The sequence below is a fragment of the Aspergillus affinis genome (genome assembly GCF_023601865.1).
Source record: "Aspergillus affinis strain CMG 70 chromosome Unknown NODE_21_length_366722_cov_90_171905, whole genome shotgun sequence".
NCBI classification, from domain to species: domain Eukaryota; kingdom Fungi; phylum Ascomycota; class Eurotiomycetes; order Eurotiales; family Aspergillaceae; genus Aspergillus; species Aspergillus affinis.
Genome location: NW_026515802.1, coordinates 74,734 through 102,650, shown reverse-complemented (window position 1 = coordinate 102,650; position 27,917 = coordinate 74,734). Strand labels below are relative to the sequence as shown.

At 50.7% G+C, this 27,917-nt stretch overlaps 6 protein-coding genes across 6 annotated transcripts; 3 read left to right on the top strand and 3 right to left on the bottom strand.

The window, feature by feature from the left end:
* Positions 1-545: 545 nt before the first annotated feature.
* Positions 546-2,747, top strand: KD926_004555 (uncharacterized protein; the record flags this gene model as incomplete). Its single annotated transcript, XM_053098009.1, has 1 exon — positions 546-2,747. One exon carries the CDS (start codon positions 546-548, stop codon positions 2,745-2,747), a length of 2,202 nt encoding a protein of 733 aa, XP_052958033.1.
* An 824-nt stretch (positions 2,748-3,571) lies between these two features.
* On the top strand, positions 3,572-4,782 carry sar1 (Arf family GTPase SAR1; the record flags this gene model as incomplete). The annotated part of the gene is made up of 6 exons (XM_053098008.1): positions 3,572-3,590; positions 3,781-3,884; positions 4,097-4,136; positions 4,261-4,326; positions 4,389-4,688; positions 4,742-4,782. 6 exons carry the CDS (start codon positions 3,572-3,574, stop codon positions 4,780-4,782), a joined length of 570 nt encoding a protein of 189 aa, XP_052958032.1.
* Positions 4,783-7,124: 2,342 nt separating this feature from the next.
* glcA (type 1 serine/threonine-protein phosphatase catalytic subunit GLC7) lies at positions 7,125-8,426 on the bottom strand (the record flags this gene model as incomplete). Its single annotated transcript, XM_053098005.1, has 4 exons — positions 7,125-7,220; positions 7,282-7,581; positions 7,738-8,139; positions 8,250-8,426. 4 exons carry the CDS (start codon positions 8,424-8,426, stop codon positions 7,125-7,127), a joined length of 975 nt encoding a protein of 324 aa, XP_052958031.1.
* A 2,419-nt stretch (positions 8,427-10,845) lies between these two features.
* On the bottom strand, positions 10,846-13,375 carry KD926_004552 (leucine-rich repeat domain-containing protein; the record flags this gene model as incomplete). Its single annotated transcript, XM_053098004.1, has 2 exons — positions 10,846-13,248; positions 13,334-13,375. 2 exons carry the CDS (start codon positions 13,373-13,375, stop codon positions 10,846-10,848), a joined length of 2,445 nt encoding a protein of 814 aa, XP_052958030.1.
* Positions 13,376-21,107: 7,732 nt separating this feature from the next.
* Positions 21,108-23,349, top strand: KD926_004551 (patatin-like phospholipase domain-containing protein; the record flags this gene model as incomplete). Its single annotated transcript, XM_053098003.1, has 2 exons — positions 21,108-22,547; positions 22,603-23,349. The coding sequence occupies 2 exons, from the start codon at positions 21,108-21,110 to the stop codon at positions 23,347-23,349; spliced, it is 2,187 nt and encodes a 728-aa protein (XP_052958029.1).
* A 1,360-nt stretch (positions 23,350-24,709) lies between these two features.
* On the bottom strand, positions 24,710-26,705 carry KD926_004550 (RNA-binding protein VTS1; the record flags this gene model as incomplete). The annotated part of the gene is made up of 3 exons (XM_053098002.1): positions 24,710-24,766; positions 24,833-26,115; positions 26,201-26,705. 3 exons carry the CDS (start codon positions 26,703-26,705, stop codon positions 24,710-24,712), a joined length of 1,845 nt encoding a protein of 614 aa, XP_052958028.1.
* Between the last annotated feature and the right edge of the window lie 1,212 nt (positions 26,706-27,917).

Below are 27,917 nucleotides of genomic sequence, written 5' to 3'. Positions count from 1 at the left end.
AACGCATTGCCTCCTGGAGCCTTTCTCGACGCGTCTTCTTCTGGCGCTCTTTGAGCTGCCATTCTTTGAAGAAGGCGTAAACCCCAAGTCTTGGCCGCATACTTGAAGCTCTTGTCCTCCCCCTACTTTTCCTTTTACCCTCCTCACATACCTCCCGCTATGTGTTGTATATCATGACAATCTTCGTCCTTGACGGGACACCCTCTTTTTTTTTTCGCCCGCTGGGTCGATCTGGTTCTACTTGATCGATGTTGAGAGACTGCATCTTCTTATCTGATATTTGATCGATGAGATTCTATCCTTCGTGTTGTATAATTCCTTAATTTCTCACCGTCCGCCACTTGACTTCGCCTCGAGTCATACTATCTCGACCTTTTCTCTTCACTTTACCTATAACTTTGGACCGACCTCTTCTTTAATTATTCTTTCTCGCTTCCTCAATTATCTCTTAGCCGAATCCTCACTGTTATTAATCGAATTGTGAAGGGATGGCTCACTTGCGTGGTGGTGACCGACCATTTGCCTCCATACACAACCTTTTGAAGATGCTACTCTCGCCCCACCAGTCCAACAAGCCGGTCCAGCAGGACGCCGACATGGCTGAGGACGTCGATGAACCCCCCGATCACCGGTTCCTGAACTCTTCCCCGATCAACGATGACGAGGATGTCGTCCGCGTCAAGTCCCCCATGACGGAACAAAAGGAATCGCTCCTCACCCGTGCCCTCAAAAGCAGTCCCGCCCTGAGCCCTTCTGAACAAGAACCGTCCGAACACACCTTCTTCCGTTCCTACCACTACTCCAACATTAGTGGCATCTCGACGGCCGAATTGACGAGTGACGGAGGCCTCACCAGCCCGTCTTTGTCCAACACCTCGAGCCCCCCCATGCCATCCCAACTGAACGACAAGCCCGCCCCCATGACCGACAACAAGGAAAAGAAGACCGGGGGCCAAGCAGGTGAATCGGCAGTGGAGGCGAACCTGGGCCGCAAGAGATGCATCAGCTTTGCTTGCGGACGCAAAGCCGAGGAGCAGAAGGTCCAGCCTACCACCCCGCAGCGACCCGCCGCGAAGAACACGGAAAACACCTCTACCACCATCTCGACCGAGTCCGTCAAGCGGAAGACGGTTCTCACCTTCGTATGCCCGGCTCGGGAACCCGACACTCGCCGGGAACGTTCTCCAGCTCGTGCGGCCGCCGTCAAGCCCCGTTGCCGTGGATCCCCCGCTCCTGTTACCCGCAAGGCTTCTCCTGAGACCAAGACGCCGCTGAAGATCGTCATCCCTCAGCAGCAACAGGAGTACAACCCTTCGCCCGACCGTAGAGGTATCCCGACCAGCGGACTCGGCAAGTTCGAGGAGTCTGAGGCCACTCGCTTCCACGAATTCGCCAGCTCCGTAGAGGAGGATGACGAATGGGTCACCAAGTCCGCCGACTACAAGGAGAAGATCACTCTGAACGACTGCATGAAGAAGGAGATCGCCATCCGGAAGCTGGGAGAGGAAGCCGAGGCGGAGGCCCTGGACGACGAGGATGAAGACGATGACGATGACGAAGATGACGAGGATGATGAGGACGAGGATGGCGATTCCACCATCCACGACCTTTCGTCCGACGATGGAAACGAATCAGACAACGAGGCTGGTTTCGCCGACTCGGATGAGAGTGACGGCTCGGAATACGAATTTTGGGCACCCGCCACGACCACCGCCGCCACCAGTCCTCAGACTCTGGACATCCCTCGCCCCGCCTTCGCTCGTCGGGACTCAAACACGTCCTTCGACTCGTTGAACAACGATAACAAGCACCGGAGGTGGCCCCCCGCTCTCACCGTGCAGGGTGGCAGCCGTCCAACCAAGATCCCCAAGATGCGTCCCAGCACCCCTCATCTCCCCGACAGCACGGACTTCGTCTGTGGAACCTTCGATGAAGACCGTCCGCTGGAGGCTGCCTACAAGTCCTGCATGGAGCAGCGTCGTCTCTCCAAGCAGATCCTCATTCCTCAAGATATCGACCCCAGCTTCCCGACCTCGGACCCGGAGGAGGAGGAAGATGAGGAGGAGGAGGAGGAGGAGGAGGACGACGACGACGACGACGACGCCGAGGAAGACGATGTCGCGGAGTCCATCATCGTCGACGAGGCACCGCGCGGGAGAGCCGGCCTGGAGCAGGCTCGCAAGATTTCTCCCCGCGGCTCTCCGAGGCGGATGGTTTCGCCCCCACCTCGCCGTACTGGTCGCATCTCCCCCCGTCGTCTGCGGTCCCCGCCTCCCCCGATGAAACTGAAGTCTCCTACCAAGGGTGATCGGTCGCCGGCGGAGGGAGCCCCCAACTCCCGCCCTCAGGGTCTCAACATCAGCGAATTGGTGCAACGGCCGCACATGACCCGCACCAAGTCTCTGCCTCGGACTCCCAACCCCTTTTTCATGAGCCTCGACAAGTCTCACAAGTGGCCCGGCGTTGCCTCCCTGGGGGACTCGTCGGAGCGTGAATCCTCACGCACGCGTGAAATCCACCATCGTGGCCCCATCGATATTGTTGAGGGTCTCGAGAAAAAGCGCCAGAAACGCAAGGAGAAGTTCTGGCGTCAGCACTGCCGCAAAGCTGCCAAAGAGCAGATGGAGCGGCGACGACCAATTCCCGGAAAAGGAGCCGAACGGATGAAGGACCTTGGCCTCGCAGTTGCTGAGAGGTGCCGGGCTTACGGCGTTGGAGAAAATGCTCAGCTCGTCCTATCTGTTTAGGTTCTCTTCTCTCTTTCCAACCTGGATAGATTGAATAGGGGATCTGTGTCTTTCTTGTAAATATTGAATATCGGTATCGGTCATTCGCTCCACTGGACAGACCTGGAGTCGAAAAATGGTGTACAGGCTTTTGCGTGATCATTCGCTATGCACCGGCCTTACATTTTTATTGGTTTTTTTTTTTTTTATTTATTTAACGTGTCCCATGGTCTTTTCTTTTCTTCTGTTCTTCTTGGAGGGCATCTGTCTGCATTTACGGGGCGATGGCTTTTCTTTGTCTTTCTTTTTACTTCTTCGTTATACATATTTGTTACGGAGCATTCTCTTAGTTCGGTTGTGAGAGGTGGCTGTCTTTGGAAGGTTCTTTTGACCATTGCCTGGGTTGGGTTGTTTTTTTTATTTTTTTGCACGGAGGGTGGTTCAAACGGAGTATACCCCTTTGGTTGTTGAGACGTAGATAGGTTCCATGACAGGCCTTGGAGCCAGTTTAATGCAAAATATTCAATTAATTGGCTGCATGATTTGAAGTAGCATTAATAGTCTAACGTGAACTAAGGTGAATGAATGAACCGGAATGTGACGATTTGCCGCCGTAGATCTCCGGCGGTTAGGAGTTGCGTGAGGTGGCTTTAGCGCTCGGCTAAGCCGTGCAGACAAGCGAAAGTCCAACGTCAACCATGTCGGGCCACCGCAACACTTCTTTCTCCTCGCCGTCTTATCTCCCCTTCTTCCCACCGCGCTCTCTACGCACTCTTGCACATTTCCCAACGTCCTGTCAGAGCCCTTTTATTTCCTGAGGTCTGAATTTCTCGCTCTTCTCCACCATGTGGATCATCAACTGGTGTGAGTAGTTCCCGTGGCGTTGGTTTCTTCCCCGATCGTCCTCGGTCGCTTTTTTTCCCCAGTCGATCGACAGAGCTGTTGTTGGGTGGACATTTTCTTGTTATGCTCTTTGTCTTACTTTCTGTTTCTTCCTTGTTTACTTGGTTTCCTTCTGGTTGAAATGGTACTGACCTCGTTTGTTTGTGATTAGTCTATGACATGCTGGCCTCCCTTGGCCTGCTCAATAAGCATGCCAAGCTTCTCTTCCTCGGTCTGGACAACGCTGGAAAGACCACCCTCCTGCATATGTTGAAGGTGAGCTTTCCCTGCGCTCTACTTTCGTTTGCTTCATTGTGGCGGTCTATGATATGGGGGATTAGGAATGAGCTGTCTTTCGACCGCAATTACGACAGGGGCAGTCAGTCTGGCAGGGAGCTAGGGAGGAGTTATGTCGTGACCGCTGGATGCATATGGACGGAGGAAGTGACTACTATCAATGGGATTGAATGCTGACGAGATACTTTTAGAACGACCGGGTTGCGCTTCTCCAGCCTACCGCCCATCCGAGTACGTTTTCCCCAATACCTACCTACCCGAGACCACAACATAGCATTGGCATGATATGGATGGATTGGATGGATGTATCATGCTCAGAGAAGGATCATATGAACTAACGGATGGATCCATCTAGCATCGGAAGAACTTGCGATTGGCAACAACCGATTCACGACCTTCGATCTGGGTGGTCACCAGCAGGGTAAGCAGACCTCTTCCGACATCTTCCAGAACCCATTCTAACGCCGGATATCTCCCAAATAGCCCGTCGTCTCTGGAAGGACTACTTCCCCGAAGTCAGCGGTATCGTCTTCCTCGTCGACGCCAAGGACCACGAGCGATTCCCCGAGTCCAAGGCCGAGCTCGACGCCCTTCTCGCCATGGAGGAGCTGTCCAAGGTGCCCTTCCTGGTGCTGGGTAACAAGATCGACCACCCCGATGCGGTCAGCGAGGACGAACTGAGACACCAGCTCGGTCTGTATCAGACCACGGGTAAGGGCAAGGTTCCTTTGGAGGGAATCCGACCCATCGAGGTTTTCATGTGCAGTGTTGTCATGAGACAGGGTGAGTTATTCTGCCTACCGCTTAAGTCAATCTCTTCTAACGAATCGAACCAGGATACGGCGAGGGTATCAGATGGTTGTCGCAATACGTTTAAATCGAGTCTCAGTCGCATGGAGTCGAGTCCAGCTTTGCCCAGTCTGACCCAGGACAGACTCGAGGGTATATAGCTTGCTTGCTTGACTGATTCTTCTGTTTTGTCTCGATACCTACCACATCCCCATCTCTCTTCTCCGTACTCTGTTATGTTGACTGCCACATTACCTACACTACTGCTACTGGTCATCTCTTCATCGAATCTTCTGTCTCATACCCAGCGCAATCCATCATGTCCAAGCTAGCCTCCGTCATAGCCTATGCATGACTTTAATTGCTAGCTATCAATCTACAATCTACACATTCTATCTCCGACTACATATGTCTTCTATCTCTGCGGTAATGGATGTCTGTCTGCTTGTCTTTCTGTGATATTCATTCATTCATTCTTACCGGCTGGCTACTACCTTTCCCCGTTCTAACCTGTCTTGTCTTGCTCTCTTGTCATGTTGTTTCAATCCTGTCTGCCTATTGCCCATGTCCGTTTATCTATCGATCTAGCTCATTTCAATTAACTTATTACTTTATATTTTTTTGCTTCTTTTTGCTTTCATCTCTGCTCTCGCTAGAACCTAGAATTTGAAGCTTGGTAATCGTGTGCTCTACCTACCTACCTAATTATACAACCAAACTAACTGGGATGAATTGAATCTATGTCACTACTGTCACCATCAATCAATCACACTTTACTTCACCATCAATATAACTCCGATTTCACTATACTTCGGTCGCTATGATAATGAAATACAATAGATATAGAGATAGATAGGTCCCAACCACAGCTTAAACAAAATCCATCCATACAGATACCTACCATCCCGATAAACAGAAAAGAAAGACAACAAAAAGACAACTTTATAGATTTACACGACGATACATACATGCCCTTCCAGCTCATACTCGTACCCATTCAAACCCGTGCTTCTGGACAGTAGAAAGAAGGTACAAGAAACATGAAACAAACAAAAGATATCCCCCAGTCAGCCAGCCAGCAGCGTCCAGCTCGAGTAGTTATGTACCCATGTGCTTGTTCATTGTATCCACCCATCCATCCATTCATCTAGCCATTCATCCTCTTCTCAACCTACTTACCTCGCTCGGACTGTATACAGGCAGGCCCAAGTGTAAGTTAAGTGCAAACATAAAAGCAAGTTCATATCAACAAAATCCAAACAAAGATACAAATACAAATACAACCACAATCAAAACCAAAAAATAATACAAACAGAAAAGAAGCACCGAAAAGTAAATATAAAAATACATACATACCCCAGGCTGCATTCCCATAAGATATCCATTCCATATTGATTGACGTGCATGTTCATCCAGGTTATGTTAGATTGACTAGGAAGTGAATGGAAACGAACAGGTCACATCGTTTTGTTCATTTCTCGCAAGTATGAACGTGAGAATTTAGATAATAGCGCATGTCGTGATTCGAAAGCAAGCAAGTTATCGAAATCCATTTTCATCCTCACATCCACATCCATATCCAATCCAATCAAGACCTAGATCTAGACCTGGGCAGGACCAAGTAGCTCGGCTCGAGGACGAAATCTACCTATTTATACCCGTGAATCGAGGCCGGTTCACGGATAAGAGGTGCATGAAAGGTGGAAGAGCCGAGTAATTTCAAAAGACATAGACAATGTCGTTGCTTATTTGGTTGGCATTACACTCACAGAAAGATCTCTCAAAAAGGAATCAGGAAAAAAGAGAAAAAAAAAAAAGACAAACGGAGAAGTAAACACCAGATGCAGCCCGTCGCTTCCCTTTCCTCTGTCAAAAAGAATTTAGACAACACGCGGGTGGTTAATGAGAAAAAATTGACGATGGGGAGGGAAAAAGGAAAAGAAAAAGGATAAAGGGAAAATAAACAAGGCGAAAAGTAGAAAAGAATATAAGGGGGGAAAAGAGAAAAAAAGAACACCAATTCCCTACTGACAAGAGAGAAAAAAAAGTACCCTTCCGAAGAGAGAATGTTAGGAAAAACACCTTTCAGCGCAAAAAAGAACACTATGACAGTCGAAAATCCTTTGGCTGAAAACAAAAATTGATTGGTATTCGGGGAGAGTAAATCAAAGATAGGACCGACTCTGCATTTCATGGCGTATAGGAAGATAGAACAAGGTCGCGGGCGGTTTCTTCGAAAAAGGTCAAGATTTTTTCCTCATATGTAATTCCGGTTGCCGATTCGTCTAATGCATAAAGCCATCGATGTCGTCGGGGAGGGTGGGAGTGGGCGTTTTTCGATCTCTCGTGTTATGGCGAAAATTGGATTGGATTTATGACGTGTTTATCTCCGCCCGAACCTGCTGCACATGGAAAAGCTCGTATGATTCCTTACTTCTTCTTTTGCTTTCGCGGAGGAGTGATGGGTCTGTTTGAGCTCATGCCCCCGTAAACGTACTTTTGTTTCTTCTCTGCTGGTTTCAAGATCTAGAGAAGGGGATCATGTTAGTTGGTGTGACGACGGCAAGTCAGATCCGTGGTAACATACCTGGAATGAACACAATAGACTCTCATCTACGCTCATCATGGCGCCAGCGTTGTCGAATTCACCGCAGTAGTTGGGCGCACTGAAAAGCGTGACTAGTTGTCGCTTCGAGAAGAACTCGTAGCCGTCCTCGACGACTTGGTGAGCGCGGCATATTAAGTCCATATCGTGTTTCTGTAGGAATCGGGAGACGACATCGGGGCCGAATGTAAACGACACACCGCGATCGTTCTCGCTCCACCCGGTGATATCCTTGTCGGGGTCGGACCAGAGAAGGTCACAAAGGAGACCGCAGTCGGGGATCTAAATTGGTTAGCAAGTCAACACTCGAGCTTCTCGGAGCCCCGCGGAAAACAAAGAACATTTCCCTCGCCGAAGATAATCTCGCCGCGACCAATGCAATAGAGTCGCTTGATCCCAAATGAAGGAGTAAGAAGAGCGAATGAACGAGGAACTTACATCGGTAGGACGCATGACCCGACGGATCTGCTCCATCGAGTTCAGGTCGGGGCTAAGACCACCGTGCATGGTGAAAATCTTCTCGTCGATAATGGCGGCAATGGGTAGGCAGTTGAAGCAGTCGGTGAAAGTCTTCCACAGCTTGATGTTGTACCTCCGCTTGCACTCATCGTAGAAGCCGTAGATACGGTTGATAGACGCACACTCGTGGTTGCCACGCAGGACGAAGAAGTTCTCGGGGTATTTGATCTTGTAAGCTAGCAGAAGGCAGATGGTTTCGAGCGACTGCTTGCCACGGTCGACATAATCTCCGAGGAACAAGTAGTTAGCCTCCGGCGGGAAGCCACCGTACTCGAATAGGCGGAGTAGATCATAGTATTGGCCGTGAATATCACCGCAAATCTGTCCGTCAGAAATGATCGTGTTAGTTCGCGGAAAAAACGCTGCCATTGCCTCCGCCCCGGAGGCTGCCAAGATTTCCCCCCTCAAGAGGAAGGGATTGCAGTATTTACCTTGATGGGCGCTTCCAGCTCCAGCAGGATGGGCTGAGAGATAAAGATTTCACGGGCCTTCGTGCAGAGATAGCGAATCTCCGACTCTAACAGTTGGACCTGCTTTCCAGGACGACTGCCCCTCACCTCCAAAAGTCTATCGATGATCGAATCCAAATCCACTTCCTGATCGGCCATGATGTGTTGGCTCGAGCGAAAAACCGAACCCGAAAAAAAGAAGAAAAGAAAAAGGAAAAAGAGAAGTATTTGACACAGGCGTTAAGCGACGAAAGGAAAGAGGAACGGAGACGGGCAGCTGGTGAAGCGTTCGAAACTGATGACGCGGCGTCTATGGACTGTCATAACAAAAGGCCTGGTTAGCAGAGGTGGAGTAAAAATTCGAAACCGTCCCAAGGGAGGAGGTAAATGGAGGCCGAGGGCGCTTAACACGCGTGATGGATGCGCTCGGGGAGTTTATTATTTTTTTATCCCCTTTCTCTTTTTCTTTTCTTGGGGGGTAGGCGAGGGCAGGCGATAGGGAGAGGGAGAGAGGGGCGGTGCGCTTACCAAACGGAAAATAGAAGAAAACCGAGATCGAAAGGCGGAGATAGGCCAAATGGCCTTTGAAGATGGAGGGATCTAGACGCTATGCCCGACGACGTGAAGATGAATGGCTTCTCCCTTGGATTGTTGAATACGCGCGTTGGGAAGGACGTGATGCGGCACCGGCGGACCAAAAAAAAAAAAAACCTCTCAAAGCGACGTTGATGGCGTTGCAGGCCGGGTCGGGTAGAGAAAAAAAAGAAGGGGGAAAATAGAAAGGGAAGAAAAAAAAAAATACACTAGGCGACAGGACAACTGCGACGGGATTGACGATAAAGAAAAAAAAAAGTTGAGTCTAAAACGATCACAATTTGATGAGAACACAAGAACAGCGACAAGAGGTTTGGTGGCGTGAGGGGGGGAGGTGGAAGGAAGGGAGAGAGAAAAGCGAGCGAAGAAAGAGACTTGCTTTGGTCGGCAATCAAGGGACTTGCGATCTCTTCTCTCTTAGTGTTTTTTTTTCCCGGTTATTTTTTGCGACTCACGTTTTGCGAACAGCTGAACAGGAGCAAGGGAAAGAAAAATCGAAAGCGACTTCAATCCGAGGAGCCAAACAGTGGGAACGAAAGCGATCGAACAGGTCTTGGACAAAAGAAGAAGCGATGGCGAGATAGACCAGGATGGAGCAATCAAAGGAGAGGAAGGGGAGAAAGAGAGAGAAGGGGAAGAAGAGAGAGAGGGAGAGAGAGCAACAGAGCGCGCACGAGAGAGAGAGAAGGACTGCAAGAGACTGCGTCTGCCCGAGGACTCAGGCAGACGCATGGCGGGCCTGAGGCACCGCTTTGTTTGGGGTGGCGTTGCCGCACCCTGATTGGTCCCCTCCCGGGCGGCACCGGGGCGCTTCATCGCTGGAGGATCGCGATCTACTCCGGTCTATACTTCTGTCTTCCTCCTGAAGAACATACGGAGTAGGTATGATATTGCCGAGATCTTTCGCTACAGACCTGATAATATCCCCTCAATCTGTCCCTGTTCATCTACGATATCAGTCTCAGAATTACACCCCCTCCCTCCATGGGTAACCCAGTGGCTCACGATCACCGCCGAACGACGATCTCGGGCGTCCGAGAGCAGCGCCACAGCCTATCGCCGAGTCCATGACACAATTCCTTTACGACCGCTAATCGACCCGTGGTTCAGTCAACATCGCTGCATTTTCATATCATCTTGTCTCATGTTCTATGCTCCGTAAGGAAAAATAAGATCATCATAAAGAAATAAATAAGAGAAAAATAAGATGGAAAACAATATACATCCGTCAAAATGAACAATCAAAGATTCGATCAATGGCTGGCTGACAATCATCATTAAAGGCATGACATGTAAAGAAGATAGAGAAGTAGAAGATAAAGGCGGCCGAAAAAATACGGTTCAATGAACGCCGCCCGAAAGAGAACTCAGTGAAGTCATAAAAGTGGTGAAAGGTACTCGGAAAGAAAATCATGCAAAAACGCCGCATAAACACCTGATGACCCCCGTTCCCCAAATACAATACAAGCGGTCTAGAGCAAATCACTCTCTTCAAATAATGCCTCCCATGGTATGGACCAGCCGGATGTCGGTTGGATGCAGACTGTATGATGTATATAGTGCGGGTCGTGCGAAGGGAAGGGAATGGATCCGTGTTCGTATCACTCAAATGGGGTTCATACATCCGGCCCGCCGTTTCGTAAACTTCATTCATATAACGCCCAAGACAATGCAATCGGTTCGGTCAGTCAACATGGAAAACGCGGGGGGTCGATGATGGATGGGTGAGGTGAGGTCGTATATAAGAGGCTGAAAATTCACAGGGCGTGATGCAAGAATCGCCAATCACCACCGGAAAGTGGACGATGGCCACGCAAGGTATCGGATTGCTCTCAACTTTTGGTTCCATAAGAATGCAAGAATGGTGAGTTGTACGTGTCGTCTGTCTCTCTCTCTGTGTGTTGGGTTTTCAATTTTTTTTTTCTCCTTTTTTTCTTTTTGATTATCTCGTTTGGTTTCCGAAATCAGATTCGAGAAGACATGTCTAGCCCAGAATGTGGCCTCCGGTCAGGATAGGCTGGGTGCTAGCCCGAGTCAGTGCGTCGGCAGGGATGATGGATGAATCACCGAGATCGGCACCCGTGCGAGGGACCGCGATATCTCGGTGAGGGGACTCCCAGGCGCTCTCTCTCAGCATAGACAGCAGCCAACTGCTGCCGACTTCTTGCTTCAACGCGTCCAACTGTCGCGTGCAGAGCTCCCCGTCCGCCTTCCAGTCCACTCCTTGCAGGGCGCGCTGCAGAGCCAGTGTTTCGTTCAGGCGTACCGCGGGATAGTCGTGAGCCAGCTCGATCTTGTCGGAGCTGGCGGTGTCACGGGGCCTGTTCTGGGCTCCACCATCAGATTTCCATTGACGGTCGGTGGACGGCGAGACAAACGGATCAACGGGCAATTGAAAATGCTGAACGGAAAGGATAGAAGGCACGACTGCACCTGGGTCTTCATTACCATTGGCGAAAGGGTGTCCTCCAGGTTGATCGGCAATGCGCCGCCGATTACCCTTCTTGCGCCGATTAGTGGCCACCAACTCCTGCTCGGTGTTTTGGATCGATGGCAATTGTTCCTCGACCTGCTCCTCGCCGGTCGGAACCACCGGGATGCTCTGCACGACGGTGTTGTTAGATGGCTTGCTGACGACGGCTGAGTGATCCGCTGCTGTGGACCGTATTACGGGTGCACCTTCGGGCTCGGCAGCGCGATCGATCAGCTGCTTTCGCTCGGTATACCCTGGACCGGAACTATCGATGATGATATCTTCCGAGTAGCCAGGGGTGCGACGGAACAGGTTGAAGATCACAACGCGGTAACCCGAGTGTGTCTTCACGAAGGGATTGCCGGACACCCAGATCTCCCGTATCTCAGGGAGGCTGGTAAGTCGGGCAATCTCGGTGGGATCGGAGAGGTTGTTGTCACGCAGGTCCAATCGTTCCAAGGAAAGCAGCCGCTCGATGCCTGCCAGCGAGCGAAGTCGGTTACCGCGAAGGTTCAAAGCAGTAATGGCGGGGAGGGGGTTGCGGGAGATGGAGTGGAGAGATTCAATCATGCAATGCGACAGGTTCAGCGCCCTGAGCGCAACAAGGGTGGCGAGACTGTCGGGGACCTCAGTGAAGAGGTTGGTCGACAGATCCAGCGAATGGAGAGTGTTGGCAACGGGGGCCAACCCGGCCGCGGAGATCGAGGTCAAAGAGTTGTCCGGGAGACCCAGATGACGAAGGAAGCGCCATTTCGAAGGTGGGAGGGCGCCAGAGAGAAGGTTGGAAGAGCTGCCGTTGCGGTAGCCCGAGTTCTCACTGGAGTTGGAGCTACCGGAGCCGGTGCGCCTGATGCGCGAAGAAGTTCCTCGGGTATGGCGATAGACGGAGTGTTTGGAGCTGGTGGGGCGAGACGGAGAGATGCTTCCCGTTCGAGTGCGAATCTTGGACCCTTCGGATCCCATTCGAATCATGGAGGTGGCCTGAGGACTCGTGCTGGTGCCGAAGGCCGTATCGTTGACCGGTGAGCCAGGGGCGGAAAGGGAACTGGAGAGCTCGGGCCTGCCCAGTGGCTGGGGGTTGGCATTTCCGGTCCATCCGAGCACGGGGGAAGGCTGGTTCTTGGAAGACCGATGCCGACGTTTATCGATGTCGTCCAACACAATTCGCGTGAGCAGATCGTCCGGGTCGTCGATGTTGGCCCTCTTGACGGTCAGGGTGAGGAGTTGCTCCGAGAGGCGGTCCCAGCCAAAGAATGAACGATAGTCTATGTCGATGATCTCCAGGGCACTCAGGTTTTTAAAGGCGTGGAGAGGGACGGCCGTGTCGAAGGGAAACTCTTCATATCCGCGGATCAAGCGGGCACGACGGTCCGGGGCTAAACGGAGACAGGGAATCTTTGTGAAGGCAGAGTAAAGGTATTTAGTATCCGCTTCTAAGGCGGCCTTGGCCTTTTCTGATTTAGAGACTGAATCCTTGGGTCCAAGGCCGAAGGACGACCAGATAGCACTCATACCAGACATGACACTACGGACACTTGATACCGAGTGAATCGAGTCTCGATCACCCCGGGACCGCTGAGGCTTGTTCAGGAAAGAGACATAGGATTGGGACACTTCTGTGTGGATATTCTCCAGTCTTACACTCATGGGGCCCACGGATATGGAAAGGTCTTCGAAGCGGGAGAGGAGGTAGAAGAGGTGATGGGGGGTGAGGGTGAGTTTGGCAGGCTTAATGTTCTGCGAAGCGAACTTCAATGCCCCAAAGGACAGGGCAGCCGCTAAGCCGGTGGATGTCGAGCTCGCGGCCGAGCTCGACGAGGAATGTGTAGATTGCGCATTTTTGGCGGGCTGCCGCTTCAGTTGAAGGGCATTTGCGAGGGCCTTTTCATGCGTTCGAACAAAACTAGCGAGATTCTATGATAGCGATCGGATGTTAGCGCGAGGTGCTCTGTCGGAGATGTCGGAGAAGAAAAAAAGGTCATCAAAAGACCTCACATACCTTGACGAAGAGCTGTCCATCTTCAGTGTTCAGCTTCTCCATTACGGACAATGTTTCGCCCCACGCGGTAGATGATGCGGTCGGGCGAACTCTGATGAGGAACGCTCAACAACTACTGGAAGTGTTGGCGACAGGAGCCGACATCTTTGCTGGTTGACAACAGAGAAGAAATCGAATCGCAGGAGCCTGGTCGGGTAAGGCGGCGGCCAAACAATCAGTAACAATTCGGAAACATTCAGGACTTGAGGGCTTCGAAATGCAACTAAGTGCAACGCTACAGTATTCTATCGCAAAAGCATAACACAACTAAGGGCAAGAAAGAGAAAAAGGAATAGAATTGATGGAATATCTGAGGGGATAGAAAAAAAAGGGGTTGGATGAGTGAACGGCAGGATATGAACGGCAATGCTCGAGAAGTTCGACGACGGCAATGCAAGTTCTTACCTAGGGAGAGAGCTGAAGACCGAAAGGCTCTCTTGTATTATTTATGTTGATGAGAATTGATGAGCTTGTCGCCTGGACACAGCTGAGGATGGCGAGGTGTTGAAGCAGGAAACACCCAAAGGGGGAAGAAAAAAAAAATAGGATGGGATGAGATGGGATAGAAAAAGACAGGGCCCGGCAGAGCTAATATGCAAGCACCACAATCTAGTCTAGTCAAACTAGAGGTGGTACGTGATGGGGGGAGACGAGGAAGGGTGGATAAGGATGTGCACTGGATCAATCAGCTGAGAGGAGGGGCTTAGGGGGGCGTCAGCAGCAATGACAGGGCCCGAAGTAGAGAAAAAGAAAAAAAAAAAAAGGACAGGGGGGGAAAGCCAAAAAAAAGAAAATCTACCAGAAAGTTTCTCTCTGCCTCGGAAATAAAAGTACCAGGCAACCGATGTAAATTGAGACAAAATTGACAGAAGAGGATTCCGAGAGATAAAGCGAGAGAAAAAAAGGGAGAAACGGCGGCAGGCGATGCTATTATAATAATAAGCTAAAAAATCGTCTGTATGATTATTATTATCGTCTAATATAATCCATCCGAATAATTAGTATGGTTCCCTGTTATCGCGTTCTGTTGGTCGGAGAGCCGCTGCACCGGGCGTAGTCGAAGTACGTACATGCATAACGTACGGTACGATACCACGGCGGGTACCACGGTTTCGCCGGTCTAATGATGTACATACGTCCTTTTTAATTTTTTAATTTTTTGTATTCTTTTGATTTTTGATTTTTGATTTTGCCCTCCTTTGTCTTTGCAGATGATGGTTTTATTTTTGAATGCCGATATCGATTATTCAAACAATGAACGAAACCAATAAAAGAATCAGAAACACAGGCCTTCCCATACTCCGGACTCCTTCTCAGGACTCCGTATACTTACGCAGATTACTAGGTATGGTACCTACTCCGTAGGCAGTGACCCAATACCCAGTCCGTACCTAGTACACAATGAAGAAGTCCTATTGGAAAATGATGGTGGCAACCGCTTGGATACGCTCGTTTAGATTTAGTTCGTCGACCGACTCATCCCTCCTGCCGTCCGTACGACGCTCTTATCGGCATGCACTGAACCATTGGAGAACGACTGATAACCTCCTACTCCAGAAAACTCTAACCATTGAGCAGAAGGGGGGTGTACCGTTGACGAATATTTGAGCCATAATGAGAAATTGGTCATTCAGGTCATTCATCCCTCGTCGACATACCTATCTGTCGGTTTCAGCTGCCCCAGCCGGATTGTCATATCAAAACAATGCTTTGCCCAGAAAGTGGCATTCTTCGGCTCAAGAAAGGTTAGAGGAATAATAAACCAAAAAAAAAAAAAAAAGGCAAGAAAGAAAGAAACAAAAAGTGGAGCCAAAGTTTCCGAGTCCCTCGAGTGCGGGTATCCCGATCGCCGACCCTTGACCTAACTACAATCCTTGATGGCGCACTAACACTCTAGGTATTATGCAATAATAATAATAGTAATAGTTTAAAAGCGAATGAACACCATGACTTTCTCTCATACGAGAAAAATGGTCAGTAGGATACCTCCACCATGACGGCAGACAAGCTGATCACCAGCAACCAAAAATGTTTAGTCGGGAGCCACACGATGCAGGTCGGGTGAAAAGGTTTTATTTATTTTTTCTATTTAATTTGTTTCGCTCTTTTTTTTTCTTGGAGGGGGAGGAGAGGAAGGAGGGGGGAACGGAATGAGCAAGAGCGCCAGCACCGCCCGTCAGGCGACTCATGTTTGGATGACCCGTGCTGCTATGGCGGGCTATCTTGGAGTGGCCCCGCCTTTTTTACGGCGCCGAGTGTGGATCCCTTATATCATTGTAGATGTGGATTGGTCAGTGTTCGTTAGCGTGCAGCTGATAGCGCCCAGGCGGACATTCAAGTACATGCACCTTGGACCAATCACCGTCCGGTCCTGGCCGCCTGCATGACGCTTTACTGTAGAGACTCTAGAGAGATGCGTGGTAAAATAAGAACTGGAGTAGAAAAAGAAAAGAAAGGGGGGGGGAAGGAGGGAGGGAAGCAGCGAAAGAGGATGCTACCGAAGGAGGTATCTTCTTGTTAGACCCGATCCAACTGACAAAAAGACCATACATACAGTAGGCGCTTCGATTTGATTAGGGGAAACGATCCATTTCTGCATCATGTACTCCGTCGTTATTCGGCGAAGGATCAGTGCGCTGATCGTGAAACTCGGAAGAAACCTCCAGCCGTCCTCTGTCCGATGCCGGGGTGGTACGAAAACCACGAAAAGGACGTCGTGCATCCATTATCAATCGGCTGCCATCAATCAGATGGAAGCTCGACATCGAACATGCTCTCTCGCACTGACCTTGGACGGTGTTTGGAGGCTCAAGTGGAGGGCCCTAAATTCTTAGTTTCTCGTCGCTGTGGCATCAAATGACCTCAGCCTACGGAATATGAGAACGGTGTACAGTGTACGGTGTACGGAGAAGTCGTTGGAACGAAGAGGTGATCGTGTCATCTACGAACACCCTTGACTCATGGGACTAGGCCCGAATCGCGATGGCGCTCTAGTGTCTACTACCATCTCCATCTCCAATATCCATCCCCATCCTCATCCTCCGGGAAAAGCCTCATATCGTACCGGAGTAGGGAAAAATCCTGCCTGCCCGCCTTTTGCCTCTCCCGCCGTCAAGGTCAAAGGTTGCGGGAGTCACACCGCTTTCCAGGCCCCATCGCGAGGACGACGGTTAATCAAATCACATCAAACCATCACACCACATTTGTTCCTTCCCACCCCTCCTCAGACATATTAACGTCATTCGACCCATGGTTCCAATCCACCCTTTTCCTTTTTCTTCTATTGTTTCTGTTTTCTCTGACCTCTGTTCTGTCTCCGAAGTCTCCATTCCACCATCTCCTCCCCATCCAGCGGCCCACGTTCTTGTGATCGCCCGGGCGCCCTCGATCTGGTCAACGGTATTGGCCCGTCGTGGGGTGAATGACGTCCACGGGTCGGCGGTTTGTGGTTTGGGGACACGGAGTAGTAACTCTAGTGAGTACATCGATGAGGCGTGACCGAAGTCTCGTTGATAAATCACCAACCCACAGCCGTTGGTTCGTTCGAAGGTTCCCGTAGGGCCAGTAGCATCGCTGTATTCGACCGGAGGTTTGAAATACACTCTGTACTGGCCCTTGCCTCATTTTATTCCGTTTTATTTTATTGAATTATTATTTGTTCTATCTTTATTTTTCGGATCGCCGCCACGGAACACTCACCTCTTCATCCATTATCTCATTTTTCTGTTTCTTTCATCTTCTGCCCCTCCCTGAACCGCTACCTACGTAGAGTTGGATACCAGACCGACATCTAGGAAGTCTAGACAATCCATACCTTCACCGGTAGAATATTGACTCATAGGTCTGTACGGAGTATGGAGTACTCCGTACTGTACAGTAGATTCCGACCCTCATACAGGAAAGGACACCAGTGGATCTGAGCAAGAAGCGCATGTCCTGGCTCTCGATCTCCACGCGCATTCCTCATGTCAGGAGTACTCCGTAGTCTTAGATAACGACTCGAATCTCCTACCTTGGCAGATAACCATAGAATAGGAAAATACAGTACATTCGAGATTAACAACCGACCGACGCAAGGGAGAGAAACCCAGAAAAATCAATCCAAATAAAGCTAATCCCGTCCTATCCAATCTCATCTCATCCGGGAATACCTAGGAGTCCTTTTCCTGCGCCTAGAGAACCAACCCACCCCCTAACCTCCTCCCGCGAGGTTCCTGTTTTTGTGCAATCTCGGCACACGGTGGTGTCTCACGCCACGATGGCGGGGGGGAGAGGGAGGGAGACAAGGGAGGAAAGTAGGAGGTTTCTTGGCGGAAAGGCTGTTGGGAATCTAATTACCTACCTAGTAAGAGGTGAACCAGTAAGGTAACTAACTATCTAGGTAGTTGATGCTGATGGAAAGAATGTACAGTACTGTGTATGCAGGTCACGATTGAATTACATACACACTGCCTGGGTAACTTTGTATGTATTATGTATTCTATACCCCCTAGGTACTGTACACAGACATACTGAGTACCTACGGAGTAAGAGGTAATCCCGACGGAACTATTTCGGAGAATGAAGACATCTCTGATTTGCATGATAGCCAGTCTATGACATCTGATCTACGAATTAGCGCGGATGTTCACAGTCTACTCTACTGTGTGTCAAAATCCAACGAACATGGGGAATTGGGAAGGGGGGGGGAGGGCAATATCCCGTTTCTAGGGCGGGCTGGCGAAGCGGCGAAGATGGGTAGATGATGTAAATTGGTCTGACCGTATGTACACCGTAGTTTGGTTTTTTTTTTTTTTTTTTTTTTTTGTTTGTTTTTGTTGCTACGGAGAGAAGCCGATGCGAGTCGGCGAGGGAAAGCCGAGAAAAGTGGACCGGTGGAACTGGGGATCTGACGACTTTCAATCAATCAATCAATCAGACCTTTAAGGCGAAATGGGAAAAGGAAAAAAAAAAAAAAAGCAGAAAAAATGACGACGACCCCACTGCAGTCAGTCAGTCAGTTAACTGCGAGAATGATCAGCAGGTGTTGATTTGTGGTATCCCGCGTGAGGGCGAAGGATATTTACGGATAGGTAGTTACCTACTGTAACTATGGAGTACTGTGTTTACTGTCCATCCACAGTAGGTCATTTCAGGGTTACTCTACTCTACCCTGTACAGTAGTCTGTCCAGTACAGTTGCAGATTGCAAAAAATGAAGACCTGCCAAGCCTCCGGTGGTTGTGCGGGCCCACGGACCAAGTCAATTCACCGATCGTCATGCAGCCGACAGAATGTGGAAGCAGTCAAGAACCTGGGCCGGCTGAGATCAGAAGTTGGGGTAGGAATTGCCGTTTCAGCCAGTGAGTCTCGCAGTGTTCAAGTGTTCGAGTCTCAAAGACAGCCACCACAACTCGATAACAAGTTCGCTAGTTCGCATGTGTGGCTCTGGTTCGGGGAACCCTATCAGGTCGGTCAACAACCTCTGCGGAAGTTCAGTGGTAGATAACACTGATGAGCAAGTCTAGTTGAACGTTAACGGACCCAAGGTTTCGGCCGCATGATGAAACGAGCGGCTATCGCGCAAACAACAAGGCAAAATTCGCCTCCTGGCTCGTCATTTACATTTCCCCTTCCGTCGGCTTGGCTTGGCTATCAGTTACAGATTGGAGAGTCGAACCATGGTCGGGAATCACGATGTTCTTCGTGGAGGTGTCCTCGAAAAAGGCACGTCTTCGATCGGTCGGACAGGTCAGTTGGTTTCTTTGTTGCGTTCATTTCTTTTTTCTTCCCTCTCAAAGTCGTGGCATGATGAGGTGCTTGACAGGATTCGGGCTAAATCCAATCCATAGTTCCAAGTAATACACTAGCCATGCAGGAGGTCAATTAGTCCCGGATGACCCCAAGAACGCCAATTGATGGGCGCAAAGACCAGCTGGCGACTATCGGTTTTGAAGCTGCAAATCATCATTCGCCTCTGTGTGTCTATTCCCAGCCCGTCTACGAGTGAGTAGATACTCGCATTGGTGTGGATCCTGCCAATGTACGGACTATCACCATTTACCACGAAGTATTCTAGAGTGATTCCAGCGCCCGTCGGCGGAATTCTACCACTGCATGTACGGTGTACGGTGTACACTGGGCTAGCTCGTCGGCCGCGCCGGCCAAACTATCCAAATCCTGGGCGTTGGAAAGGTATTCTGGATGTAACCCTTTTATCGGGGTGATTGCACGGATTATATGGCGACTTCGTTCTACCCCGCAATGCTTGATACTACAAGAGGCTTGGGCGCGGTCACGATCCTTCCAATCACCCTCCCCTGTTCGTCGGCTCAGCCTTTGATCTTCTCCGTGGAAGGTCGTACAGACTACTGTATTAATCGCGGGAGAATTGAGATGTCGCCCTCTAATGTCGCCAGGTGCCTGCTGGGTCAGACGGCTCTCGTTCCGGATGGTGGGCGGAAATCTCCCACTTTCCAGATTGGACTTGTGTTCTGAAGGATCAGCCCTGGTCCAAAGGTACTTACATACGTACAGGAGGACCCTGTATCAAATGTGCTCCGTAGGTACGTACACACACATATTGTACATACATGCGTCCGTTGTGCAGGTCATCCTCTCAGAAATAGGCCGGTCATCGGACGCCGTGACTAGAGCAGTAACGGTGACTGTTATGCTCATGCGTACGGAGAAATCCCGCTTACGGATCTGGATATATTAGATGCCACTCATCGACAGTCAACAGACAGATCCGGATAGTCAGACAGACATCCCGTACAGGGACTCCCGGCTGATCCCGTGTGTGCGTGCACAATACACATTCCCATGCTCCCCAGATTTTTAAGCGAACGCGTATGTGACTACGGTAGGTACATCATCTGGCTCTTATGTAATGCCCTCCATCTCGTACTGAGTCCGATGATCATGGGTCATCCGGGCAAGGATGTGCAAGCTCCCTCCTCTGCAATGTCGATCTATCAAATTCACGGACCATTCAGGTTATCTCTTGGAGGCAGATGGTATCACACCCGATCGGATTGACGGGGAGGCGAGTGAAAGTGTGTGTTTGTGTGGGTGGGTGGTACTGAAAGGGGGATTTGCTTGCTCAGATCGTGGAATCCGTACCGGGTGCAGATGAGAGACCGAAAAAAACTCTGAAAGCATCAGCAATGTGATAGAACACAGCCGACATGCAAAGGTTATGCAGTATGGTCTGATTCGACCCGACCTGGCCACTCCGATGCAGGTGGGGAAGGGCGAGAGAGAGTGAGAGAATCTTTGTTGGGAGTCTTCAGACGAGACAGGAGACGAAAAGGGATGAAACCGCCAACGGTTTTACCTCGAAAAAGAAATCCGAACACCCAAAAATAAAGGGGGTACGATGAGAGTCATGTTGGACAAGACCCATGGTTCTTTTTATCTCGGACCGTTTCGGTGAAAGGCGGGGTTGCCTTCTAGCATTCCCCATCGGGGCTGGTTCGCTTGGCAGTCATGTGCGCCAAGGTTGCCCCCCAGCCCATGGGTGGCCTGGTGGCCTGGTGGCGGTGCCTGGATTATCTCAGCCGCTCAAGCCGTCAAGCCTCAAGCCACAGGGGGTCGGCTGAGAATCCGGTGGGAAAAGTGGCGGTCGTTGGGGCGGTGTGGCCTTTCTGACGTCGATGTCATTTCATCATTGCCTGGCAGCGGATCCCCTTCTCTTCCCTGTCGTCCATCCCCCGACTCCCTAGACTTCCTCCCATCATGAATGATCCCCAACAATGACATCGGCGGACCGGTCTGCAACGGGCGATATCTATGATCCCAGCTCTCTGCCGGATTATGACCGTCAATTTATCGACCCCGACGACCTGCGGCAATTCGAGAATGCGCTGAATGGCAACGAGGCCGACCCGCTGATCGCGCTCAACGACTGGCGTCCCATCTACCAACGTGTGCGGAAGAGTAGAGGCCGACGGGGCAAGCCCAGACGAAGCAAAGATGAGACGCGGGAAGGCGTGCTGTACACGGTGCTCAAGTGGCCGTTTCTCTTCATCGTGTTTGGCTGGATCATCTTTCTGGGGTTCGGCTACACCCTGATCCGCTTGTACATCTTCCTGTACGAGCAGTGGGTGTCCTGGAGGGGCAAGCGCGAATCGCTTCGCCGGCAGCTGTCGGCGCAGACAAACTACGGCGATTGGTTGAACGCTGCACAGGCCCTCGATGATCATCTCGGGAACCAAGCGTGGAAGGAAATAGACGAATATGCATACTACGACCACCTGACGATAAACAAATTGGTGACGCAGCTGAAGAGCGTGAGAAGTCTAGTTGAACAAGAGCGCCAGCAGGACGGTTCTGGCTCGACCGAGACGACCGCGGTGGAGGAGCTGTGCACGCTGTTGGAGGCCTGCGTCAAGAACAACTTCGCCGGCGTCGAGAACCCGCGACTATACAGCGAGTCCTACTCGGGAACCAAGGACCTGGCCCAGGAATACATCGACGAAGTGAAGACGTGCATTGATTTGGTTGCGGACAATAAGCGAATCAGCAACGACGACAAGTTTCATCATTATAGACATTTGGATACCAATTTCGGACGGACGGCTCTCTGCCTGTCTGGGGGTGCCACTTTTGCATATTATCATTTTGGCGTGGTCAGAGCGCTTCTGGATAACGGCGTTTTGCCTCAGATCATCACCGGGACCTCGGGCGGAGCTCTGGTCGCCGCTCTGGTGGCCACTAGGACCGATGAGGAACTGAAAGAGCTGCTTGTGCCCGCATTGGCTCATCGCATCAGGGCCTGTCATGAAAGGTTCACGACGTGGATGTGGCGTTGGTGGCGGACAGGTGCCCGGTTCGATGCCGTCGACTGGGCTCGCGAGGGTAGCTGGTTCTGCAGAGGCTCGACGACGTTTCGCGAGGCCTACGAGCGTACGGGACGGATCCTGAACGTCTCGTGTGTGCCATCCGATCCTCATTCGCCTACAATTCTGGCAAACTATCTCACCTCCCCCGATTGTGTCATATGGAGCGCCATGCTTGCGTCTGCAGCAGTTCCCGGCATTCTGAACCCTGTCGTCCTCATGACGAAAAAGCGTGATGGCACACTTGCCCCCTACTCGTTTGGACACAAATGGAAAGACGGTAGCTTGCGGACGGATATACCTGTCAAGGCCCTGAACTTGCACTTCAATGTCAACTTTACCATCGTCTCGCAGGTAATTCTTGAGCACCATTATCTTTCTCTATCAACATTGCTAACGCACCTTTTAGGTCAATCCCCATATCAATCTCTTCTTCTTCAACTCTCGAGGAACGGTCGGTCGGCCCGTCACCCATCGCAAAGGTCGTGGTTGGCGCGGAGGATTCCTCGGATCAGCCATCGAGCAATACATCAAACTAGACATGAACAAATGGCTTCGAGTCCTCCACCACCTCGAACTCCTCCCTCGACCACTCGGCCAAGACTGGAGTGAGATCTGGCTCCAAAAATTCAGCGGCACTGTCACCATCTGGCCCAAGACCATTCCGTCCGACTTCTACTACATCCTCTCAGACCCCACCCCCGATCGCCTCGCCCGCATGCTCCGCGTCGGCCAACTCAGCGCCTTCCCGAAGATCCAGTTCGTCAAGAACCGACTCAAGATCGAAACGGCCATCACCGCCGGTCTCAAGGAGTTCGCCCCCGCCGGCGCAGCAGGCCGCATCATGTCTCCTCTCCGTCGTCGCCGTCGTCCAATTGACAATATCTCCTCCCGCCTCGATGGCTCTATGACCGAAGACCAGGAAGGAGACCACTCGGACTACTACAAAGACGACGTGCAACCGTTCGTCCTCGACGTCTCAGACCATTCCAGTGCCGATCCAGCCTCGTCGGTCGCTTCTTCTCGCGACTCTTCCCGTCTCGATACCCATCGACACCACTCCAGCAATATCTTCCAGGAAATGAGACGGCAGTCGGCTGTTTTCTTCGATGACTCTGATATGTACGCGGAGGACGACCTGCGGAAGATGCAGTGAGATTTTGGTTGTTGTTGTTGTTGTTGTTGTTGTTGTTGTTTCGGTGTCATCCATACCTACCTACCTACCTACCTACCTTATTTTTATCCGCCGTCGGGCCTGTGTGACTCTGACATGGGACGGACTTGAGTTGTATACATCTGCTGTTCTTGGACAGATGGTCGCTCGGCGTAGCACACCTAAGTCTGTATGTTACGATATATAGTTACCGGGAGAGGGGACTTATTCATAGCGATTTCCTAAATATCTTTATGTACATTATTAAACTGTTTAATCTTGTTTTGCCCGTTTAGATACATGGATAATATATCTTTATTCGGAGGATCAGATACGCTCACTATTGGATATATACATTGTGTTATAATCCGCACGGGGAATTGTCATTCGACGGACACAGTCACTACTAATCCAAAGATGCTATTGAATATCTCCAAAGATTAACACTAGGAATGGAGTTGTTGGTTGAGAATGTGTCTATCATGATAGATTTCTATCAACCGGTTGTTGCATGTACCTGGTACCTAAGTACCTGACTGCCCGAGGCAACAAAGACAGAAGTGGCAAACAAGCACGTGATGCACCACCTGACAAAAATAACCAGTCAAACGACACAATCGCTATGGAGTCCCTAGCAAGACTCAGTAGGTAGAACCAACACCCTCAATCAAGTCTTAGATTGAACAATGGAGATGGAAATATTCAAACACATCCTCTGCAGAAAGCAAATAAACAAATAAACAGATAAAAAAGATAAAAATAAAACATATTGTACTCCCATGGTCGGGATCATTCATCAATTAATCCATAATGTACTCAGCATTAACATCCATCCTGAAGACTTTCAATCCATCAATCCGTCGTCATAAACCGTTTTCCTTGAACATCACAATCATTTGAGACACAACCGGGTCTCCCAAATCTGCAGATGGCCAAGACCAAGAGAAGAGAAAAAGAACGTGTAAAAATGGAAAAAAAAGGAGAACATGAAGAGACAGATGGAACTGGTCGGAACGGTGAACTCCAGTCCCGGTGCAGTCACACATCTGGAATAAAAAGAAGGAGAAAAAACCAGACAGATACATACACAAAAAAAGGAAAATGAAAACAAAGGGTCAGTTATTCATCCAAATGTAGTAGGTGGCCAAACCAAGTTTGCGAATCGATTAATAGATAACAACTCTCCTCCCGATAAATCCGTAAATAAGGACGTCTGGCTTTTGTTTTGATAGGAGAACAAATCGGATCCTGCCACTTTTGCCCAATCTCAATCTAGTCAAATCAATGCATAGATAGAAGTTATGTGTTTTTGCTTTTTTGCTGCTTTAAGAATCGACCAAATAATAGAGGTTAAGTATCCCTATTATGCGATGTTGTCCAGCTTGCCATCAGTCTTGGCGTCCCTGACCTGCTCGAAGACCTGTGAAGTACATAGTTAGCATGAGTCGGTCCGCCGGTTCTGTTTGTCGGGAAAATCGTCACTTACCTTGAGCATCTTGTTTCTGGCACCAAGCGCGTTGACTCCACGCTCTTCCAGTGCCTTATCATCCAACTGAATCAGATCGATCCATTTCAGGTCCTTCAGGTTCTCCGTGTACTTGTGTAGACGGAGAGACCGCAGCCAGCTGGGAATATCTTTCAGCAGGCTGGGGTCCGTCGGGTCCTCAGGCGGCTTGGAGCTGCCACGGCGTCCACGCGGGGATCGACCCCGGGTGACCTCCGAGTGATCCGAGAGATAGCCTTCGTGACCGCCAAGTCCGAACTGTCCCATTCCAAGGGTGTTTAGTCCGTTGCCCATCAAAGGGTTGTTGGGGTCATAGGCCGCCAAGAATCCGTTGTTCTGCGGAGACGTGAATCCCATAGGTCCCAGCGAGCCACCTTGCATGGCGATGCCGGGGGAGGTCGGACGCGAACGTCGGCCTGCCATCGCGGCCTGCTGCTGTGCCTGCAAAGCGGCCAGTTGCTGAGGATTGAGAAGCTGGCCCGCAACGAGGTGGTTTGGGCCTGGGAGACCAGGGCTGGCAAGGCCGCCTTGGGACAGGTGGGGGTTGGCGTTGGAGTTCTTGCCCTGTCCCTCGTTGGAGCGGGCACGGCGGTATTTGCGAGCATCGTCCAACGCAATGCGGTTGTTCACGGTCGACAACGCGGCCAGTTTCATCGCAGTGGCATTCGCCACCATGTCGGCCTGCGTGTTCGGTTGCTGAGGCTGCTGCTGCGCCTGTTGTCCGAACGTGGCCGTCATCGGAGTGTTGGTCATGGAAGCCCAGCTGGCATTTCCAACGTTGTACGGAGACAGCAACGGCGCATCGATGTCCGGAGCAGGGATAGTGGCGGTCTGCGGCAAGGGAGAGCGCAGGCTCGAGGCCTGACTGAACTGTCCCATGGGCTGCTGACCGGAGGACGACTTGGGCCGAGCAATCGGCGGCTGAGGTTCGGCACCTCGCTGGGCCCACGGAGACACGGGGGCCTGTCCCAAGTTGTCCGTGTTGCTGTCGGGAGCGGAGATGGTAGGGGCAACGAAAGAAGTCCGATCGCCAAAAACGGCACTGTTACGGTTGGAAGGGGGCGCGTTGCCGGTCTGCTGAGTGAACTCGGCCTTCTTCTTGGCAATCGCGGCGGCCGCATCGGGGAACATGGCATTGATCGTAGAGGAGTCAAGTCCCGAGTTACGCTTGGCACCGGGAGACGGAGGAGGGCGTCCAAGCGAGTTGCGAGAACTGTCCACATTCAACTTGGCCATAGCATCATTTAACCGATTTGACATGGCGTCTGTTTCACAATACAGCGTCAGTGATGATCCTTTCTTCATTTACAAAATCAAAACAATTAGGTCTCCGTATGATGGTTTACGTACCCTTTTCGCCAAAGTTAGCCGGAGATAATAATCCCGACATTGGATGGCTCTTGGACATCTGCTGGAGGACTTGAATGAAGAAACGGATCTGTACCTGCGTGGTCTGCTGGAGCAGAGCGTACAGCGCAGCCGTTCTTTCCGCTTCGCTGAGCACGCGGAACCATTGTTCGATGGCGCTCAGTTCATCCTTGAAGTCCTGATCCAACGTGGCAGCGGCCATCTCCTCCAGTGTAGTTTCGTACTGATCGATGTCGGCAAGCCACTGCTGGGCCGCGCGATCCAAGGGATCCTCCGCGTTGTTGGGGGTCTGAGACTGCTGATGATTATAATACACTTCCGACGCCGGGCGGATGCTTCGGGAAGAGAGAGGGGACGGAAAGCCCGACATATCGGCGGAGGCTCGTAGTTGGTGCGATCCTAGGTTGCGAGATGAGGAAGGAGGACGAAGGCTCGATTTGGAGGCTTCCGGAGTGCTGTTGCGGTTTCCGATAATGTGGCTGGCCATGAGGAGCAAGGAGTGAAGAAAATTATTCGGACAGAGAGGGGGTCGAGAGAAGGCTTCGGATGATTGCTTTACACAAGGCTTCGATGTAAAATAGATACAGAAAGAGAAATATTACTGCAAAGCACCTGCAGCACCGGCTGAGTTTGCGTATAAGACGAGGCGAGCCTTGATCCGAGAGAGGACACTCTTGTCGAAGACGAGACGGTTGAGGGGCCGTTCGGGATAGCAGATAGGCAGGACGGGTGCTTCGAAGACCGGAATAGAAAACTATGCCTCTCTAAGGACGGAGACAGAGATTTCCTCACCAGGTGGTGTGGTTTTTTCTTTCGGGGGGAAGCGTGGAGAAGAAACCGAAGGGCAACGGCTCTAGGCAATTGGCGATTGGGGCACAGACCAGTCCAGTGGCTGCACTACCGGGATCGAGAATCTGGAAAAAGATTCGAACCGAAGGAGCATCAAAGGATTTTTCGTTGTCTAAGAGGTAGTGGATTCGAATGGACAGAGCGGAGCGACAACGAATATACTAGGGAAATTGTGGGTTCTGGCCTCTTTTTTCTTTTTTTTTTTTTTTTTTTTTTTTCTTCTCTTTAACTTTCTCTAAACGAAAGGATGTTCAAGGGTCAACCGCAGTAGTGTGTCAAACACAGCAAGCAGAAGTCTTGAGCATCAAAGAACCGAAAGAAAAGGAAAGTAAGAAAAAGGGGGTGGAGAAGGAAGAGATGAGAGGAGGGGGGGAGATGGATGGCGAAGGGAAGAGAGGAAGAAGGAAGAAGAAAGAGAGGAGAGAGAGCGAAAGGCAGGGAAAAGGAAAGGTGGGAAGCGAAAGGACGCTTTGCCGTTCCGGTGCTGCAGGTCACTGGACTGCCGCTTTTTCTCTGCCGTCGAACTCTCCTCTTTCTCTCTTGTCACTTCCCTCCTGCGTCTCTCGCCGGTCTGCTGGACGCCGATTACTTTCATCGGGGAATTGAGTTTATTCGACTATTTTTGACTTTTGAATCGGAATTTTGCCCCCTATTTTCTCCCTCCCGGTCCTGCGACTCGGTTCAAACCTGACAGCTGGAACATATCCTGTTCGAGCTTCTCGCCCTGCAGCGGTCGCCTTAGCTTAGTGTCCGACAGGCTGGGCGCTTATTAAGAGGTTGCTATGAATAACTAAATGTACACTATTGCTTTTTGTTCTCTCTTTATTTTTGTTTTTATTTTCTCTTTTTT